Source organism: Phalacrocorax aristotelis, chromosome 2 (assembly GCF_949628215.1).
Source record: "Phalacrocorax aristotelis chromosome 2, bGulAri2.1, whole genome shotgun sequence".
Taxonomy (NCBI): Eukaryota; Metazoa; Chordata; class Aves; order Suliformes; family Phalacrocoracidae; genus Phalacrocorax; species Phalacrocorax aristotelis.
Window position 1 is genome coordinate 62754755 of NC_134277.1, and position 22298 is coordinate 62777052.

The 22298-nt window shown below is 39.2% G+C and overlaps 1 protein-coding gene across 4 annotated transcripts in view; it reads left to right on the top strand.

Moving 5' to 3' along the window:
* The window catches only part of NFX1 (nuclear transcription factor, X-box binding 1), a 96754-nt gene that overhangs the window by 61486 nt on the left and 12970 nt on the right, over positions 1-22298 (top strand). For 2 of the 4 annotated variants that reach the window (XM_075083807.1, XM_075083805.1), the window contains exons 14-21: positions 3216-3335; positions 4007-4086; positions 4421-4651; positions 4939-5012; positions 7708-7809; positions 10778-10819; positions 11141-11239; positions 17752-17818. In XM_075083807.1, coding sequence (XP_074939908.1) covers positions 3216-3335; positions 4007-4086; positions 4421-4651; positions 4939-5012; positions 7708-7809; positions 10778-10819; positions 11141-11239; positions 17752-17818 — 815 coding nt within the window. Of the gene's footprint in view, positions 1-3215; positions 3336-4006; positions 4087-4420; positions 4652-4938; positions 5013-7707; positions 7810-10777; positions 10820-11140; positions 11240-11469; positions 11684-11712; positions 11824-17751; positions 17819-22298 lie in introns of those variants that run through there. The other 2 variants (XR_012659034.1, XM_075083806.1) reach the window with 2 other exon arrangements.

Genomic DNA, 22298 nt, shown 5'->3' on the forward strand with positions numbered 1-22298 from the left:
TCTAGCCACGACTGTGCAGTTGGGCTGCATCAGCCATGGTATCGTGTGCCATGGCATGGTCAGCTGCAAGCCACTTGTCACTCATTAGACTGAATTTCTTGACCCTGCCTCCATCTCCACTACTGGTTTTGCTGGGAATAGTGAGGGCTGGTATCAAGATGCAATACTAGAGTGCATCTACACCTCTGTGGTTCTCTGTGATTCTTATGTACTTTAGCTTTCCAGTGTCGTTTCCTCAGTGCTGAGAGGTGAGGTCCCTTTCTATGCCAGGGTCTCTTTATACATACCCAGTCTACTTCAAGACAGCAATACATCTCTTGGGGAAAATAACTTATGTCAGCATTAAACAGCTTTCTTTTTTTTTAAATTTGTCAGGTGACCTATTTCTAGTCTTTGGATCAGACTTCTCTGCACTCTCTCCCCATTATCCCGATTAGTGCTAGTTAAGAAACCTTCATTGTAGTTAAGATTCTTCACCTATCGCTTCTCATCAACAGCAAGCAGCCAGTGTAGCTCTTGAACACTCAGGCCTTCCAGGGACCTTGGTCTCTGGTCTTTCATCTTCCTGAACCAAGGAAGATTTGTGGCTGTGAAGCCTGGAGGGTTATAGGTTGTTTCGAGACCTGTAGTGACGGACAACAGAAGAAGTTCTACTCTTTTTCCCGTGCTTGCTCTCCACAGAAAATCCATGGATGTTCTGAAACTTCTCTGCTTTTTTTCTACTTCTTTCTACTTCCTTCTAAGGCTTAAAGTTTTGTTCTCCCCATCATTCTTATTTGCTGGAATTTATTGTAATTGGGTCTCCCTAGACAAAAAATGTCCTTTCTACTAACTGCTGCACTCTGAGATGCAAGGACAAATGATTAGGACCTGGCATAAGATTTAACTGACTGAACAGATCATAAAAAATGAGACATGAGAAATTTCTGAATATAACAAAAAATACAACGAAAAGCTGACAAAAGTTGCAGATAGTGCTATGAGCAATGGATGGTTTTTACAGATGTTAAGGGTGAGAGATGACTGAGCTTTGCAGATAATTAGGGGAGGTGGGTATTGGGAACCTTTTTGGGAGTGGAATATTGGAAGGCCAATAGAACTTAGGTAGTTGTGTTATGCTGGGATGACCTAGCTGATGATACCAGAGATAGCAGATTTGGGTACAGAGTAGCTAAACTGGAACCAATGGGGACAGATTTATTTTGGTAGATTATTTGGGAGGAATCAAGGTGGATGCATGGGGAAATAGAGGAAAGGGGAGGTAAAAGGCACCATTTGCACAAATGAAGCTGCTGGTCAGTGCACTTCCCTGACAGAGCTGTGTGTACCTGATAACTACTGTCTATCCTGTCCCAGTTAAGAATAAGTTTTAATATCTTTCAGTGTAATCTCATTCGCTATTCTGTATGTGAGAGGTCTAAGTGCCAGCAACTGGACACTTGGCTGCAGATCATGGGAGAACATAGTCCCTATGATAGCAACTGGAGAGATCAGACATACTTACTACACTGTATGACAGCAGCTGGAGAATGGGATCACAAGTTATAGGGGCCCCTTGGTCTGGGTGCCAGCACCTGGAGAGACCAGGATGTGTGTGTGGTTTCCTTGTTAACTTCAGTCCTGTGTGTGCCTGTGTGTGTCTGAGTAATTTGCTACTGAACTTGCTTCAAAGCTGGACTGACTGGCTAGTAGGAGGAGATTTGCCTCTGGAAATACCCAAGGCATCAGCCAGTGACTGGATAAGGGATGTGTTCGGGTATGGATATTGGGCAGAGCCTGTGCTAATATTTGAGATCCATGAATATGCTGCACACGTGAGTCTAGAGTGTGTGTGTGTGTGTGTGTGTCTTCACTAGTGAACTTCAATCCTGGTAAGCATGAGAGGAGGAAGAGGACTTGGCTATAGCTCTTCCTGTTTGTGAATCTTATTGTTGGCTCTGGGTTAGTCTGTGTGTCTGACATGTTGTTGTCATGTATGTATTGTGTGTCTTGTCTCTCTGGAATACGTGTTCAGTCTTGCTACTTGCTGGACGTGCATATTGATCCAGCAGCCATCATATCCATGGAAGGAGACAGTAGGAACCTTCGGGGTTTTAGAGTTCAACAGAATTTGCTTTGGTAGACTAGGAAGGAGGAGTCCTGTGATTCCCAGAGTCAGAGAACTTGCTGAATTCAGCAGCTCCCTTAACATAGTCGTCTCCTCTCCAGGTTGGAGTTGTTATTTTGTACTTTTATTGCTCTTACCTCCTTCCCCATTCTTTCTTGTAATCCCTATCCACTATCTCTTTATTAATTTTTAGATCAATCATACTCTCGTTTTGTTCTCAAATCTCCTTCTATATGACTTCTGATATTAATGTTTTCTTAGTGTCTTGTTTTTCTAAGTATGTTTTAACTGTAGTTTGCATTCCAATCAGTCTCCCTCCCAGTTTCTTTATAGTCTGAAAAACAGCACTGAACTGCATTAATTTTTGTGCAATGTGAAGTTTTAGTTGGGATGGTATATGTAAGTATTTCTATTCCTTTATTTTATCACTGAGATTTGGAACCTTGTGATCAGAGTTTAAAATTGGTTTCCCAAATGTGGAAGGAAATTTAGAAAAAAGGAAGTGTATACTGCCTGAGACAGAAAACTTCCAAAACATACAAAGTTGGCTTTGAAGTATTTGTACAAGTTCATCAGCTGCTTATGAGGATCCATGTAGTACTAAATGACATAAAGAAGTACACAGAAGAAATTATAGGAAGAAGTCTACAGACTGGTGGCCTTTTGGTAATTTCTCTGGAATCTTCCTAGTACCATGTGCAAGGCTTGGCAAAAGGGCATAATCTAACCACTGGTCTGAAAAAGTGATAGTGGGGCAAAATACTTGAATTATGTGCTTTCTGGGAGGGAATTCAAGAGGTATCTCCCCATTTTTAAGTCAAGGATAGAACAGCTACAGCTTTCAACTTGACATGAGCATCTCTCTTGCTCCGGTTTAAAATCTTGCTGTCAAAGATCCATTCTCTAAAAGCAAGCGTAATTCCTAATTAAGTGATCATACTCCAATTTTCTTGTAGGATCCACAAAAGCTAATGAACTCACTACAGCTATGTTTAATATCAAAACACAAAGCTGGAATAAAACATTTGCATGTTATTTAAAGATTTGTCATAGTGGAGAAGTGCAAATACATCTAGCCATTGGGATATATTTTACTTGTTTTTTTCAGGTTTTGATGAGTTAACTTGTTATTGTGGTGAATCTGTGATTTACCCCCCTGTTCCTTGTGGCACTCAGCCACCAGAGTGTAAAAAAACATGCACCAGGCCACATGACTGTGATCATCCAGGTACGTTGGGCTATTCAGTTTCTGCTTGGGTTTCTTGTTCTGTTTTGTTTTAATCAAAATGTAGAAAAAGTATACATCAGTCTGATAATATATTTGCTTTTTTTATTAGATGCCTTTTCAGTAGTTTTGAATATTTTCACAAATCTACACATAAAAGCCGACCAACTGAAAACTTGCCATGAATAGTTGTATTTCTGACTGGTAAAAGCACTGGATTTTCTTCTGATCATTATTAATAGTCACAACACATTAAATGCTATATTCCAAAGATTAAGTGCTTTATTAAAACAATAGGATAATCAGTTAAACAGTTAATCCGTTAAACAGTTAGTTTCTATGTTACATCAGCTGATTGCAAATAATATAGCACAGGTCAAACAGATATGCTTTCTGACAAATTCTGCCTGATAGTGTAACCCTGCCTAGAAGTTAGAAAATTCTCTGATATTTAATTTAGAAAATATGGAAGAATATTCCCCTAAAAACCTGCCATCATAATTTTTAAAGAGTACCTTAAAGAGCAGATTGTCCTTGCATGAAGCATCATACTTTCCATAAACTGAGTAGTTCTGAAATGCAAACTCATGTTTAATAGCGTGTATTGTCTTTAATGCATGTGACTGAAGTATGCTAATAAAATTGTGCTGGCTTTTATATCTCTGTGACTGCAGTGTACCACTCATGTCATAGTGAGGAGAAATGTCCACCCTGTACCTATCTCACTCAGAAATGGTGTATGGGCAAGCATGAAGTAAGTCTGGACACTTAGTGTTTTTGAATACTAAATAATGTTCTAGGACTGTAGGCTTAGATTTTTGTGGCCTCTTTGGAATGGCATACATCACTGGAGTACTTGTTTAACGTGATTAAATTAGAAAAGTCTATCTTTTATGCCCTGCTCATTCAGACCAACTGCTATATCGGACTATGATGTAGAGAAAAACGCAGTCTTTGTCCTAAAATTTTTTTAGTATTAAGATTCTTGCATGAACAGTGCCAAATGAAGGTGTGAACAGTAAAAGTACTTTGAGATTTGCATTTATTTTTTCATGTTTAGTTGTTATCTTTTTCCTTCCCTCTTCCAGCTGCGAAGTAATATTCCTTGTCATCTTACTGACATTTCCTGCGGACTTCGCTGCAATCAAATGTTAAAATGTGGAATGCACAAATGTAAAAGAATCTGTCATAAAGGAGAATGTCTTATAGATGAAGAGTGTAAACAGCCATGTATTATTCCAAGGCTATATTGTAATCATCCATGTATGGCTCCATGTCATCCTTCTTCACCCTGCCCGACAACATCCTGCTGTGCAAAGGTTAGATACCCAAAGAAACTTCACTGCAAATTCACAGGCAAATTATTTGGTTCAATTATCAGCCAGTAACAGTTGTGACAAAAAATCACGTTTGTGTATTGATAGCATGACATTTTTTTCTGTAAACTTACAATATTGAAATTTTTAAAAATATTTAGAACTTATAGTTACCATTATTGCACTAAAATGGGACTTTTAAAAGGAATTAGTTTCCCTCCCTAACATCCCTCCATGGCCATAAACGCCCAAAAGTTTAAAAAAAGCTGCTCTCTTGTGTGATACAACAGGTTGATCTTCAATGTGAATGTGGAAGAAGAAAGGAAACTATGATTTGCTCAGAAGCATCTAATACGTATCAAAGGTTTGTACTGTAATAATTCTTTTAATTCCTTACTGGACTTACTTCTTTGCAGTTTGATTAAGTTTCAGGCTTGAATAAATATTTTTAATTCACAAGCTTTTTCACACTTGCTTTGCACTTTCACGTACATTTTCTTTGTGGGTTTTTTGTTTTCCCCTGAGCTTTCGTACCAGCTGTGCTGTACTAGAACACACTCCTCTCTTCACTGTTGCTAGTCTAACTTTGGTGGTGTGTCTAGGGTTGAATCTCCCATCTGTGGAACTCTGCTCTACCCACTTAGAGCAATTTGATACAGACTAATTGGACAGGTCCAGATTCAGGCTCCTGAATGTATGTGATTACATAGAGCAGTCTATGTGTGAGTTGCTTTCTAGGTTTCCCTTAATATGTGATGGAACCTAGTCAGTACAGATGATGGAAGCTAAAGAGTGATTTGAAGTAATTCTGAAATAGCTAAATTTAGGCAGGAGAGTTTTGGCATCTATAATGTAAGTTCTTAATATGCAAAATGAGTCCTACGCAACTGCATTTATTGCAATAGATTTGTCTCCAGATCCTATTTCTAAATTAATTTCTCTTTCTCTCTTTCTATCTTACAAGAGAGGACAAGGAAAACAAGAAAATGAGGCCTTTGGAACTCTTGAAATGAAAATAGCAAAGCTAATAATTTTTTAAAAAAAATCTTACTCTGAGGGTGTGCTTGAGAGGGAGTAAAAAAATTAATCTAGAGAGTTGATATGCAACCAGAGTTCTGCTCTGCGTCCCATTTGATAGAAGAACACAGTCATGGATTCTTCCTGTCTTTCAAAGAAAGCTTCCTAATGACTCTTTTGTTTGGAACTGCGATTTGAGGGCCCAGTACTAGCCCAGCTTAGGATATGCTGCTTTTGTTCCTACTGAACACTACCCAGATTCAAATTCTGACAGACGATGGCTTAGCATCTATGCAATAGGTGCTTAATTCTACCTAATGAAAGTGAGAAAAATGTGCTAATCGGAAACAGTTAAGAACAGTTATAGTCATTACTAAGTTGAATGCAAGATAGACTTACAGGAGCAGTGATCATTTTTTCTTTTTTAGAAAAAAGGGGGAGTTTTTTGTTAATATCTCACTATGAATACAAATCAGAAGTCTGAACTTTGAAATACCAGTTTAAATTGACACATGCTTGTAATTGATGATAAGCTGGGAAAGTAACGTAATTAGAAGTCCAAATTTTTGACGGCTATTATTTCTCCAGCATTTCTATAACTCAGGCACTGCAAAAGTATTCATACAAGGAAAATGGCTCTTCAAAGTCAGTGAGAGTCCTTCTATGCATAAGCTGACCATGTGTATTTATCTAATCAGAGCCTAAGTCAAGAGAGAGAAACAATAAGTTTAATGCAAGTGTTTTGTATCTGTTCTAATGTGTTCATATATGTTTACAAATTACTCTTGGCCCATGTGATATTAATAAAAGCAGTATTTAATGCCAGATAAGTTGGTATGATAATTCCAACTTTCAGGTTGCTGGAAGATTAAAATATTCTGATTTTGTGGGAGTTAGTTTTGGCTTTTTTCCCACCATCTACACACTTGGGGAGGGGAAAAAAAATCCAAACAAACAAAACAACAAACCAAAAAACCAAACACAACAAAGTAACTCTTGCAGTACTACTGTGGAGTGGTCAGCAGGTTAATGGGGTATCCAGGTGTTTTCAAAAACATTACAGGAGTGATGAAACAGCTTTGCGCTTTGTCAGTGAAAGAATGCCCAAGGGAACAGGAAGGGGGGGAGTGTGCTGCTATATCTGTATGCATGATACAAATGATGTCATGTCATCCAATGGCCCGGTACCTAGACTTTGTCACCACCTGATAAATATGAAGCTGGTGGTGCCTCTCAGTGCCTTTTGTTTTTATGTGATATATGATTATCCTCCTTCCTGATATAGACGATCTGTTCTCTGAATGTGGTGCAAAACATACAGACACAAACATACCCTTTTATCTGAATTTAACAGGAAAGATGGTTCAGGGATAGATTGTTCCATTTTCAGGATTTTGTTAGAGGATGGTGTGGGATATTTCACTTAAAAACTTGCTGTATATTTTAGTTATAGAAATTTTAGCAAGAAAATCAGACAGGGAAGGCTTGTTATTGAAAAGAATGATGAAGAGTCTTCATAAAGAAAATTGTAACAGTCTCAGTAGGCATTATGCTCTTTCCTTATGGCATGTATCATTCATATTTTCTAAGGAAATTTCTAAGTGCTTTATAAATTAATTTTACAGGTTTTAATTGCACACAGTTAAGGAAGAATCACTTAGAAGTTAAAAAGTCAGTTAAAGCTATATGATCAGCTGTAGTTTGAATATGAAGCAGGTGAGAAGAAAGAGTATTTACATTGCCTAGTTTAGACTTGCTTAGAATTGATGCTCTGAAAAATTCCCTGAAGAAGCATGTCCATTTGCTTTTCTTGCTCCTAGTTGCTTGAGCGAGATGAGAGAGAGTAACCTCTTAATTTATGTAGCTAGATTAGACTCCGGAGGCTAGATGATGTGGAACTAGAGTCCCGTTCTGTAATTTGATGAGGAAACGGTCAGTCTGTCATACTTCTTTAACCTGGAGGTTTAAATCTGCAGCTTTATACACCTTTTTCAAAGGTTTATATGTTGTCTTAAGTGAAATCTAATGCTCTTCTTTTTCAGAATAGCTGCTATATCTATAGCCACTAAGTTAACAGATCTACAGCTTGGGGATTCAGTGGAAATCAGTAGGCTTATTACGAAAAAAGAAATGAAGCAGGCCAGGTAAGGAAATACACATAGAAACATATTTGAAACCCTTGTGTGTACCTGAAACATAGGTGACGTGGAAAATGCATAATACTGTGAGCAAAATCCCAGCTAAAATAAGAAGACTTTAAATAGTCTGACTCTACTGTAACAATACTGCTAAAAGAGTATTTTGCAGTTCCTCAGTAGTTCATGTTTTTACTTTCATGTAGAATGAGTTCTCTATCATTGCCTGGTTTGTCATTATAATTTTGTATGGAACAATATGTTCGTGGCTTCGAAGTTTCTTTCTACCCAGCAAACTCCTTAGAGTTCCTCTGGATTTTTTCAGATTTCTAGACAGTATAACTTTTTACTATTATCTTCTGTTTCAGCATCCAGCATTCCTTCCTGGATGATTAATAGGGCATGTCTTCCCCTAGTCATCATCTTACGATTTATAAAGTTTTTCTGTTACCCTTTTCAGATTTCTTGCAGTTGTAATCTCAGTTTGATTGGCACTTCTGTGTTCTTATACTGGCTGCCACTGCAAATCTGCTTTTAAGTCACAAAAACCGCTCAAGTCATAAGTTTGGTGATACTCTGTTCCTCCTGATGTTCTTCAGGATTGGAATAGCTTGCCCTTTTAGTATCATTTCTTTAAGGAATTGTCAAATTTCTCCAACTGACTCCTCCTGACAGAAACTTGACTTCCTGAAGTCTTTGCCCTTGAAGTCCCTAATTTCTGGTTTTAGTTTATTTTCAGTTACCATCTCTCCTCTCTTAATTGTGATTTTCATTAATTCAGAGTCAGTCTGTTATGTGTGTTGAAATCTAATATTCCTTTATATTGTGGAAGTCAAAATAATGAAATTTCCCGTACAGTTGCTTCATGACTTCCTGTATCAAAAGCTAATACCAGCATACTTCAGGAACTCTTGCTAGTCATTCTGTTGTTTATTTGTTTAATCCTATGAAATTGGAGCACATTATTACCAAGTCCTTTTGGATAGTTTTCTACAGTGGAATAATTTTAACTCTGGATGTATGGACAAGATGAACTAACACCAGAAATGACGCATGGGAGCACCTGCTCATCCCAGCCTCCAGCTTCTTTCTAGCTGGGCCAGTGTCATACTTCAGAAGGGGGCGGGGGGGAAACAAGGTGAAAGAGGGAGAGCCATAGTGATTCCTGCATGCAACTTTAAAGGGCATGGCATTAGTACTGCTGTATAAGCATGGTATAAGACAGACACAAATAGGAAACAGTAATTGAGTCTCTTTTTTTTTAGCCTACCCTGTGCGTTTCAATTAATTGAATACCTAAAAATGTACAATATAAGCATTAATTTTTGTCTCCGCTTTACCCAGATTGAGCCTCAACTACTTTGTTCTTATGTGTATCGCAATGCTAACGAGATACAAATATACTCAACAGTATGAAGCCAACTTCAGCTTCTCCAAAAAAAGAGTCCCTGTTTAAAGAAAGCAACCATTTGGCAGTGTTAGAACTTGGAATGGGGAGTGGGGGGTAGAAGGAGGGGAGATGACTTCTTCAGCTACTGAAGCTGAAAGTCTATCATAACAGCTGTATACTTGTCAGGAGAGCAAATAAGACACTAGTGGTGTCCCAGCCTTTGCAATGTGTAATATAAATTGTGTTGTAGTCACTGCTACACATCTTCCTCCATGGGTAGACTTATACTGCCCTTTCCTTGGATAATTGAAATTACCAGAGCTACTTTTCTTTGTGCAAATCTTTCTTAATATGGTATCTGAACTGTGGCAGGTAGCCTTTATTCAAGGACAGTCAGAGGAAGTCCTTCCCCACTCTTTCCATCTACCAAATACTGGGGGGGGGGGGGGGGGGGAAGAGATGGTGGTACATAAAATATTTGTTCTTACATTTCTAGTTTATTGTCAGCCTCCAGTATTTTCAAAGTATCTTACAAATCTGCTTCATTCATTTAAAATAGCAGAATATTTTACACAAACTGTGCAGAGTTTCTCTCTGGTCCTGTCTGTAAACATTTTATACTTTAGTTCAGTTTCCTTATTAGGGCTTGGGTTTGGTTTTTTTATGACAAACTTGGTCAATCCTAGAGTAACTTCTCTAAATTGGTTACGTTCCTCTCCTCTTTTAGACGAGGAGAAAATGATTCTTCAAGCAAATAAATTTAAACAGTGCCAACTTGATTTTAGAATGCAAGTATGTTAGCTTGCTTCTGTCTCCTTCGAAAAAACCACCAGAAGTTACGGATCATATAGCTGTGTGTTTCCAAATATGAACCATGTAATTGAATGACAGTTTCCCCTGTAGAAATTATTTGTTTGAAAACAGGGAACTATTATCAACAGAAGGAATTCACTTATGCCGTTGAAGGGGCAGAAGTTTGTAAATGCCACTGTGAAATTCTGGAGAACTCTTGATCCTTCTCTGATGTTTTAATCCCTTAAAATAAAATAATAAAATAGCATTCAAAGATGAGACAGGAAACTGAAATTCATAACTCTACTGACATTAGAAGTTATGGGCTCAGCTGAAATACTGATTTTTATGGTGCATCATAATCCTCTATATGCATAGCTTACTCTGATTTCCCTGGCTGATCATTTTTTCTGATGCATAGGAGTAAGCGACCTTGTCACATCTTCCTTTGCTAATTTCCCATCCTTCCTAGCATCCCCTCAATGCTGATATCAGCTGCTTTTTTTTTTCCTCAAATGATCTAATTTACCGATATAATAAAATCTAATTCAGAAGCTGTTTTTCTCACCTTCTGTATGGCTTTGGTAATTGCTGCTTCTGTTCATGATCTGGAGAAGGGCTTCCGTGCTTAAAGATCTTTGTTGTTTGCTTGTTTGTTTTTAGCTGTAATATCTGATCTAATACAATAAACTATTCTCACACCCTCTTCTGTCTTCTTTAGGCACCAAAAAGCTGCAGATTGAAAAGTATGAGTAGCAGCAGTGATTCTAATTGTATTTTTCTTTTATAATTCAGGTTGCAATGTGATGAAGAATGCTTAGCTCTTCAGAGGAACAGGTGGGCAAGGAACTTTTTTGTTCAGAAAGTTAATGCTATGTGGAAAAAAAATCCTTTCCAGCATGACCTAGAGAACTGATAATTGTGGCGATAATTTCTGTGTTACAGGGACCTACACTGGGTCATCTGAGATCTTCCTAAAATATTCTAGGGATAAGTCCTAAATGAGTAGTTTCAAATGTACAGGCTGTAATTTTTGCGAGTTGTACGTCTTTACTCTTCAATAACAACATGTTTGGGAGGCTGGGGGGATTTGTGTTTTATTTTTGTTTGATTGTGGTTTTGTTATGTTTTGGTTTTCTCTCCTACCCTCAAATTTAGGCGTCTTGCTGAGGCTCTTGAAATAGATGATAATTCTGATCCTTTTAACGTCCGTTCTTCTGGACCAAAGTACAGTGATCTTTTAAAAGAAGATGCAAGGTATGTGTTCTAATGATGACAGGTGTCACAGGTGAACAGTGTTGGGAACAAGATGGGAAATGCAGAATATTTCTATTTACTCTTGTAAAAATGCTCCTGTTTACTCTTCTTTCCAGTCTTGGCAATAGGTGATAATTGAGGCAAAGGGGGTGATGTCCACTTCTCAAGACTTCCAAAATTATAACCTAAAAGGTAGAAAGTGCCTGACAGGTTGCTTTGTTCTTTAACAGGAGCAGATTTAGAACGGGAACATCACTTTCCACCGTTCTTGTCACTACAAATCAGTACCTGAACTCAAATCTCCACTGCTTTTGTACACAACCAACTCCCATCTTGGTGCTCCTTGTAAACTTTTCAAGACAGAGACAAAAGTGATAGCTAAGTAATTAAATATGCTCTCATAGCCTGACATTATTTCCCTCCACCACTCTCATTTATTCTTTTGCCTTACTGCCTTTATTTTAAAAATAAAGAAATGGAATAATAAAACACTCGAGTGATGCAGAGCTAAGCCTATGCCAGTGCTGACTGCAAAGAGGGCTACTAGACTGAAACATCTGAAAATGAGACAATAGAAAGTCAAGGTAATATTAAAAGCATAAGACTAATGAATACTGCGCAATCTGGAATGACTGGGAGGGACCAGACACATCTTTAAAAAGATGCTTAAATAATAAGTGTCATCTAAGAAGTTTTTACTCTCGTGTGTGTTTGTAGGCATAACCTTAGTTTTCACTAGTTCTTAAGTTTTTAGAACAGCTGAATCTGTTTGCTTTTGCTTCACTATCCTAATGATGCCTAAATTTTGTATTTTTGTATTTTTGTGAGGATTTTCTCTACTTGAAAATCCTTTATTTAATTTGCTGATGTGTTGAGGCAAGTGAAAATTTCACATAAATAGCCACACAATATAAGAGTAAATCACCTCTTGCTTCCAACTGATAAGACTACTACAAGATAAGAGATTAATGTTTTTGTTGTGGAAATACTGTTTTATTAGTATTTGCACTTAAGTGGTATTTTATAAGGTCTGTTCTCCTAAGTGTATATAGAATATCATAGAATAGTTAAGGTTGGAAAAGACCCTTAAGATCAAGTCTAACCGCTAACCTATCACTGCCAAGTCCACCACTAAACCATCTGCTCAAGCACCACATCTACCCTTCTTTTAAATACCTCCAGGGATATGTTTTGCTCTACCTCTTTCAGAAAACAAAGCACATATTTTTACTTTCTTACTGTGTTGAATATCTCATTGTGTGTGTAGTCCCCTCTCTTTTTTTGTAGTACAATCCAATCTTGCCTCCCTGTCAGCCATCCTCTACTCATAGTGCAGTGTTCATCTTTCACGAACAGACTGACCAGAATTATGCACTGTATTCCAGAAGATCTAACAGATACCTTGAAAAGTAGCCTTAATTCTTCCACACTTCTCTGTGAAAATCTCTCTTCTCAGTCATGCTGCAATTTTACTTGCATTTCCTTTGTAGCCACTTTATATTGGTAACACAAGATAAACTAATATACTCAGGCTATTCTTACTGATTCACAGCTTAAAGCAAAAGTTTTTGTTAGTCCTCAAGTCAATGACTTTGCACATTCAATTACTGGATTTCATTCATCTCTCTTTACATGAGCAGCAATCCATAAAGCAATTTGTGAAGCTATGACTTTATGAACTTACTTCCTTGACTGCTCTTGATGATCTTTTATCTCAGCAGTCTTGCAAAAGACTGAGTTTCCTTCGTAATAGCAGGATCTACAAAATGTTACAGTATTTTTTTCAGGTAGCTCAGCATTCTGTATGAGTTTTGACAGGTGCATTTGTTCTTGCTTGAGCAGGTTACTCCAGTAATGCAAGAGTTTAGGGGTTGTGGTTTTCTGCAGAGCGTAAGTTATACATCTATGTGTGGGGTCTGAGGATGATGAGAAATAAAACAGCTGCATTCAGGGTCACTGTCTCAAGAAGAAGGCAGCTACCAAAATCATGAGTAGAATGCTGTGATATCTTGTTTAGGCAATCCATTGATCTGTGAAGCTGATACACTGTCAAGGGCTGAAAAAAATGCACATCTACAAATGAGAAAACTTGAGAAAGCTGTGAGAAAAGTCCTGATTTTGAGCTGTAATCTTTAATTACAGAATCCTAAAGCTCCAAGATGCAATACAACTCCAGGTAACAGGAGGAAGATGAGTAAGTGGAAGCATGCCAAGATAATGTGTCTCCTTTGTAGGAGAGTGATAGGAGAAGGGAGCACCAGGAATAGCATGGTAATGCTGCTGCATGCTGATCTTGCTGATGTGTTTGTCAGAATCTGACAAGGAGTCAGGAGAAAAGTCTCTATACCATACAGCTTTACATGAGGAGGTACCCTGCTGCCAAGGGAATCTATCTTATAGCAGTACAACTGAGCACACACTGGGGGTACAGATCTACTGGGTGGACACTTCAGCACTGACCTTTCCAACAGGCTCCAGAAATAGACACAGAGAGCAAGCAAATGCTCAAGTTGGGCCATTGATGTAAAGTTGGAGGGTAGACTGGCGCAAGTATCAATGCCCAGTTTGACAAGGATGGCACTAAGACTGCTATTTAATGAATTAAGACTACTGGAGAAGGAGAGGAGGCCACCTGGAATATCTGGCCACATGGAGCTACACAGGAGAGAATTTTCTTGTTTTGTCACTGGCTGTGCAAGACCCCACACCAGCTGTATGGACCAGGGAAATTGTGGACCCCATGGTTAAGCCTGGAGAGACAGAGTGAGATGGGCCCATTGTAGGGGTCGTCTTAGCCAGTATTCCCAAGAGTTAACCCTCCATGTGCTGTTGTAGACAATGAAGGCAGAGCCAAGCACTCCTGTGTGATCTGGCAACAGAAGCAGTGTACAGGTTTAGGGGTAGGAGACCTTTGAGGCTTTCTTAAACAAGAACTGAAGCGTGAAGGAAGGGGCAGTGAGGGCAGCTTCTCAAGCACATGACTGGCAAACTGCAAGCCTGGAATGTCAGTCACTTAGAGGCAAAAGATTGCACTGGCAAGTGTTGCAAGAATAAGGAGGCTTTTGGCAAAGGCAGAAAAATCTGGGGAAAGCAAAATATATACAGCAAGAACTACAGTGAAAAACCAAGCAATGAGGAACTTTAAGTAGTGTGGTTGAGAGGAACTGAAATGGCAGTAGGCCCGCTCCTGCTTACATACAATGCAAGGAGGTGAGGAGAAGCCTCATGTACACCATTTATAGATGCTGCACAGGAAAAGAGACTTTCAAGTCCCACATTGCCAAATTTCAGTATACCCACTGTCAGATCAGAGTGTTTATTCTAAGAAACACTTCATTTCTTTACTGTACATTATTTTTTACTAAGCATCTATTGCAGGTTAGAACATAGGAGGTTATAACGAGCAGTTAGCTGGTTGTTTGGCCATAACCAGTCATAAATAGCTTAATTGAAAGAATTGTGTGCACATCATTATTTCTGTGCTAGTAAGCAATAACAATATTCCTTTTAAAATAAAACAACAAAACAACCCAGTGGCAAAACTTGGAAAACTTATTGTAAGAGCTGAGCTGAATAACCCAAAAGAATTAAAAATACTTGAGAAAATACTTCAGTCAGGTAACAAATACTCATCAATATCCTGGGAAATGGAGGCACTCTATTTGGTTTTGACAGGGCAGTATGAATTGTATATTGGTTAATTTGTAAATATACAAGTGAATTCTGGCTCAGGATGACCACAAATTAAATTCCCCAAACAGGATATGAGCAAACTGATGAGACACTAAAACAAGCAACTTAAAACTGCAAGACCAGAACCAGAGGCAAGGTGAGAAATAAGCAGTAGCCAGTTTTCACTGTCCCTGCTCACCCATGTATCTGATCAGGATCATACAGAGAAGGCTACTTTGTCTTCCTGCAGGATTTTTAACATGTGAAATGATCTACAACAGGCTTCATTTTCTTCCTCATCTTAATGGATAGTTTCTGTTACCCTTGGCCTTTTAAGAACTTTGCTAACAGCCAAGCTTGCCAATGTTTCTTGGCAACTGCAGGCTTCTTTTTGACCCTCAGTGAAGTGTGGGTTCATGCTTCTGTATAGCTAGGAATAAAGAATATACTTCCCTGCATGTTGACCTGACACACCCCTCCTCTTACGTCTTATGATACTGTAAAGAAAATCTTACTTGTGCTTTATCAGCCTTAGTGGCAGAGGAGTATACAGCCTGTACTATTTTTCACTCTGAACATATCTAGATCAGAAGATGCATCTTCCTGTTGGTTTGCTTCAGCTGTTCACTGATGCATCTAGAACTCTCTAGGGCAATCCAGATGTTTGAGGATACCCTTTTCAAAGGAAATTTTCAGATTAAGGAATACTGAAGTCCACCATTTCCTTGAAGTTACATCAACCCAAATTATGCTCGCTCAGAATCTTCTTGATGATTCCAAAGAAAAAGCAATTGTTCTGTCTTTTCTACCATCTGTGTTGGCCTGCCCTTTGTTGTTTCTGTCTGAACAGTGGGTTGGGACTCCCTCAGGTCATCAGGTGGCTCAGAGTTATTCTTCCATGATATTCTTCTATATGAAAAATTCTGGAGGTACAAAGTGCACGTAGAATGCTTGCCTCACCTTTTAACACATATGCATAGTCACAACTAGTTACTAGTTAAAAGCAAAAGGGAGTAAGGTCCTGCTTCTACTCTTCAGAGAGTCATTGGAACTAGGGATGTTATGTGTTGTCCATGACATCAGTTTCAGTACAGTTCATCTACTCCAGTCCATCTCATCTTTTCCTACAAGGAAATAACATTCTCTTAATCAGCTGGTTTCTGCTGCCACCAGCCTCACCCCCCAGCCCTGTCCCCAGCATAGTATGCTTTCTGTTTTGTCTTCCTATTTGAGTACTTCAGTCTTGACTGTCTTGGGATTTGTTGGTGCTGAGAGATGTTCTAAGTATTTCTGGAAGAACTCCCACCTGGGTGATTTCACTTGTGACTTCCAGCTGATAACTCTGTTTTTATAGGCTTCTGAAGGGTTCACTTTTTTGAACATATACCCTAGCCTATGAGCTGGTTCCTCAGTAGGCTTTTAAATACTACACATCAGGTGCTTGTGGACCCTCTCACTGGATTGTTGGTTCTATTTTTTTTTTTCTTACCTCCTGTGATCACCTTGAAATTTGGGTGTTTGTGGCTGGCATTCCATGTAGTATTTGCTTTCTGACTCTCTGGAGTTAAGCTCATCCAGAAGGGATCAGTGGTTTTGGTAGGTCTTTTTGTTGTCTTGGGTTTTGGTTTGGTTTGGTTTAAACCTGAGATTATTGCTGTAATATTCTTTCCAAAACCTCATGCTGCATGGGCTGAGTCTGTATGTCATAGCCTAGGTGCCTAGAGGCCCCTTTTCAACTCTACAAGTCCAGGTTCTTTTTGTAATTCTCCCAGTGTTATACTTTTCTCCACAGATGAACCAGGAGTTCTGATAACTACGTGAAATGTCCATCCACTGTTACAAAACCTTGAGGGTTTTCCAGTGATGGGCTGGGTCCATCATACCAGTGACCAAGTGATGTTGGTAGCCTATCTACTCAATGTTGCCATTTTGCATGTTTGCTTGAGACCACTTGGTCTTTTGATGATACATTCACTTTAGCCTCCAGAACGTTGGTAGGGCGACTACCAAAGACGGCAGTGCCTACTTTGGCAGGCACTTCTTGACTGATAAAATTCTAACATCATTCACAAAGTGGTGTTGTATTGGTAGAGAATGGTGCCTATTTTTGAAGAAATAAGTTTATTTACTACTAACCAGCTTTGAGATATGGAATCTTCAGGTAGCCCTTTTTTCCCCATGGGGGTGGTGCCCTAACAAATAACAACCTTACTTTTGGAGTTAGTTTAGCTGTTTATTCAAGAACAGAGCACAAAACTGACCCTTATGTGAAAGACTTGACCTACTGTGATTAAGCAAGGTAAAAAAAAAAATTTAAATCTTTAATATCTCATATCGAGAACACTTTGTTTGCAAGTAGCCTTATGCTGCTTCTGTTGTTCTTAGCAATTCGTTATGAGTTGAAGACCAACGTCAGTTCGCTTTTCCTCTGCCTTGGAAAAGAACTCCGCTCTCTTTACCCAATCCCCATTTTTGTGTCTAATCATGGATTCTAATTAAGTGAATGGCCTTAATGATAAGTAATTGGCAGCTTTAAAATCTGCGTTATCCACTTAAAAATTTAGAATTGTATTGTCAGACAGTAGAGTTGTATCATAGAATTTTATGCTGAGTTCCAAGGGTTGAAGGGAACATAGCTCATGATTTTTGTAGTAGTGATGACGTACTAATATTTTTTTAATGTAAATAGTATAATATATAAATCAAAATGTGCTCTCACTCCTGCTTCTGTTTCAGAGTGATTTGATTTTGGTTTTGTTGAAAATAATGTTACAAGAGATTAAGATACTGTATCTTTGTACACTTTCTTGCCTCATTTACCTAGAATGCTGTTCTTGCAGGAAGGATTTAAAATTTGTCAGTGACATTGAGAAGGAAATGAGAATGCTTGTGGAAGCTGTGAATAAGGTCAGTATTCAGATATTCTGTATGACTTATAAGAAACTGTATTGTTCAGTTTGCGGGGAGTTTGATGTTACTAAACTTCGTTAATACTAATAGTTATAAGTTGACACTAGATCTCTTTGGGCTCCAACAGAGTGCATATTTTAATTATAAATAGAACAAAATTTTTTTAGGTGACATAGTAGTTCAGGGTAACCCTTGGCAGCCAAGCTTTGTTTAAAGGTTCAACCAGTGCTAGGCTTTAATGCATCAATGGATTATCATTAATTTTTGGATCTCCATCAATAAAGTATTAATCACCAAAGACTGTGTTTAAAGGTTTAGACTTTGAGGAAGAAAGCCTAGGTTCTTCTGATCCCTGTAGTGGAACTTGCTCACAAATTTGTGGATACCTTCCTGCATTTGCCAGTGTGTGAGGTAGTCATCCTCCTATAAAGACATTCGGATTCAACCACAGTTGTTTGACAGACTGCAGTGTACTTAGAGGTTGATACCACAGACACAATCATAGGTTTTTCAGTGAAAGCAGAATTCTGCCTTCAGGCCTGTCAGGCTAGCATACTCCCGCCTTGCTGCTGCACCATGCCTGATCTGGTATATGTGGTTCAAAGGACAGTGTAAACCATACTATCCTCAGTTGCCCTTTAGCTCAAGAAAGAGCTAACTGTCTGTAGAAAGCATTAATTTCCTTCCGTCTAACCCTGAGGAGAGTTACTTAACTTTATTCCTTTTTAATGTATAATGTTTCTTAAACTATCTTTGTGTTTGTCCACCTGTGTAATGTTTTTGCCCATTGTTTTCCGCAGTGGAGTGAAAGTCTGAAAGGGGGCCATCTACATCTAGTTTTGTTCAGGCCCCTCCAATCTCAGATACCTAGTAATAGGCATATAGAAGAGTTGTTATCACCTAAAAATAATGTGCCCAATATTACGTTGCCTGTGGCTATCCTATTTTACATATACCTTTTTATATTCCATTTATTATACACATATGTGTGTACACATCTGTGTACATATATATTACTATATATGATAACTGCATATACCGATGTATATGCCTATACTAATATCAATCGAATATATATAATATATAAAAGAGGGCAACCATAGGTCTTTAATTTGCAATATACAATGAATTAATGACATCAAATATGACAGAACAAGAGAACCACCAGAGAGCTCAAGAGCATCTCCAATGCTTTAATTCTCAGCAGTAAACAATTATTTGTTAAATAATGATCCTACAAAGCAGACAAATGGTGTCTTTTAAAGAGCATCTACATTGCAGAAGAGAATGAAAAAATGAAAACAAACCAGATGTGACAGTCTTTTCCCTGTCTGATCTAAAGGGAGAATTACCTGGTGGTTACTTAAGCTTTTATTGTGATCAGGATGAACCAGTTCAGCCCACATAACGATTCAGTATCTCAAAGATCAGTTCTGCATCATCCTGCCCCTCAGGCTGTTGGGAATTGCTATTCCACAAGGTACAAGAAGTCCCCAGAAGTCAGATTATATTTCAAAGAGGAAGAGGTTTTGTTCTGAACACTAGCATCAAGTGACACAAGCCTTGAAGCCTGGTATCCATATATTGTAATGCAAATGCAGATAAATCATTCTTCTTTCACGAAGTCTTCAGTATCCAAACCCAACAGTTACCTGAGGAGTTCCATGACAATCTCAATGTTTTGTCCCTAAAAATTCTCTATTTAGTTACATGTCAAGGCTGCCATTCCTTCTTGAAATGTTTTAATTCCTGATTAACAGTTTTCTGTTTAGACGCCCAATCTAGATCTGCATTGTTCACATTGGCTACAACCTTCCTGTGCTCCTGCATGAGAGCCTGTTTGGGTAATAGTAGATTGACACGAGGCTGTAGTTGTTTCACAGAATTGCAGAACATTTGAGGTTGGAAGGGTCCTCTGGAAGTTATCTTGTCCAACCCTGCTGCTCAAGCAGCGCGATCCAGTTGCCCATGACCATGTCTAGACAGCTTTTGAGTATCACTGAGGACGAGAGGCTACAATCTCCCTGAGCAACCTGTGCCAGTGCTCAGTCACCCTCACAGTAAAAAAGTGTTTCCTGATGTTCAGAGAAACCTCCTGTGTTTCAGTTTGTGCTCATTGCCTCTGGCTCTGTCACTGGGCACCATGGAAAAGAGTGTGGCTCTGTTGTCCTTACACCTTCCATTCAGGTGTTTATAGACATTGATAACATCACCAGCTGAGCCTTCTCTTCTCCAGTCTGAACAGTCCCAGCTCTCTCAGCCTTTCCTCAATGGAGTGATGCTCCAGTCCCTTCATCATCTTCATGGCCCTTCACTGGTCATCCAGTATGTCTGTGTCTCTCTTGTCCATTTCTGGGCTCCTCAGTACACAGCAGTCCAGAGATGGCCTCACCAGTGCTGAGTAGAGGGAAAGGAGCACCTCCCTCAGCCTGCTGACAATAATTTGCCTAATGCAGACTAGGACAATGGTAGCCGCCTTTGCCGCATGGGCACATCGCTGGCTCATGTCCAACTTAGTGTCCACCAGGACCCCCAGGTCCCTTTTCTGCCAAGCTGCTTTCCAGCTGGGTGGCCCCCAGCATATACTGATGTGTGGGGTTATTCCTCACCAGCTGCACGACTTTGCACTTCTCCTTGCTGATCTTCCTGAGGTTGCTGTCAGCCCATTTCTTCAGCCTGTCAAGTTACACTGAATGGCAGCATGACCCTCTGGTCTATCAGCCACTCCTCCCAACTTTGTGTCACTGGCAAACTCACAGAGGGTACGCTCTGCCCCATCGTGCAGATCATTAATGAAGATGTTAAACACGACTGGACCCAGTATACATCCTCCCTCCTCTCCCCCTAGGGTACACTGCTAGTTACTGGCCTCCAGCTAGACTTTGCACTGCTCATCACCACCCTTAAGACCCAGCTATTCAGCCAGTTTTCAATCCACCTCACTGTCTGCTCATCCAGCCCCCACAGCAACAGCTTGAGGGGCTGTGAGGCTCTTATGGGAGACAGTGTCAGAGACCTTACTGAAGGCCTGGCAGCCACTAGCCACTGCCCTCCCCTCATCTACCAGGCATGTCAGTTCATTGTCAAAGTTTATCAAGTCAGTGAAGCCTTGGTGAAGCCATGCTGGCTACTCTTGAGTTTCTTGTCCCTCATGTACCTGGAAGTGGGTTCCAGGATGAGCTGCTCCATTGCTTTCCCAGGGATTGAAGTGAGGCTGACCAGCCTGTAGCTCTGTGTGTCCTTGCCTGTCTTGAAGATGGGAGTGACAGCATGTGTGGAGGCCATGCTCTGACTTTCTTTTCCTTCAGAATGGTGGTGTGTGTAGTGTAAAAGGGAACATGTCTGTTGCACTGTAAAGTTAACCAGCTCTTTTACTCGATTCTTCTTCTTGCATACCTCTTCTTTTTATTTCTGGAAGTCTCAGAGGCTTTATTTTGTCTCTTGTAAGAGTCATGTTTCATCTTCCAACCCACAGGTGTTTATGTTGTCTTGGGCATGTCTCTGTACCTGGTAAGTGGTATCAGTGTTTCTCATTCAGGCCTGTGTCCAACCTGACCAAATCAAGTCTCCCTTTTAATGCAGCCAAAGATTTGATTAACACATTTGACATGGCATTATGCAAGGAGACTGTTCTTAGATGTTCTTCTGCCATGATCCTTAAGTCCTCCTTATGCTTCGGTCTATGTTCAGCTGTTCATTCATTATGACTCCTAAATTCTTTCTGACTAAAGACATGGGTTATTATCTTTGTAGATGTAGTGTAGAGCTTTACTTACTGGTATTAAAAGTATTTTGCATGTTAGTCTATCAAGCATTCAGGTAGTTCTGCCTATATCAGTACTGTGTCTTTTGCACTGATTACTGTTACTTACGCTCACACATTCCAATTTGACTTTTTTTTTGCACTATGCCTTTGGAGGTACCAACTTCAGCTTAACTGTATAAATCAGTAATAAAAAGGATTTTGATACAAGTTTTAGTATTAATGTGGTTCAGCTGAATATATCACTACATAACTTTGCTTACCTCATGATCATCTGTTCCCCTAGACTCATCAGTATGTACTCATCTAGTATAGCGGAGCTACCATCGTTGATGTATGTAAGCAGACAAGACAGGAAACATTTTTATCATCCAACTCTGTCTGCATATGTTTTTCTAAGCATAGAACCATCACCACTTTTTTAAAGCAAACGTTACTAGTCATCATAAATACGTACAGAATCTGTAGAATTTTCTTCATTCAACTGGCTGTATATGTGCTGGAAGTGTTGTAATAGGTGGGAGGTTTATTACTGTTTATTTCGAAGTAAATATTATATCCTGACAGCATGTGATTACCCTGAAGACTTACGGAAACGATTGACCACAGTTTCTGGTCCAGTTACTCTATACAACTCAGCTATTTTACAGTCTAAGAGGAGACGGATACTAACCCTCCATTTACAGGGTAGCTACGATGTACCTCGGACGTATA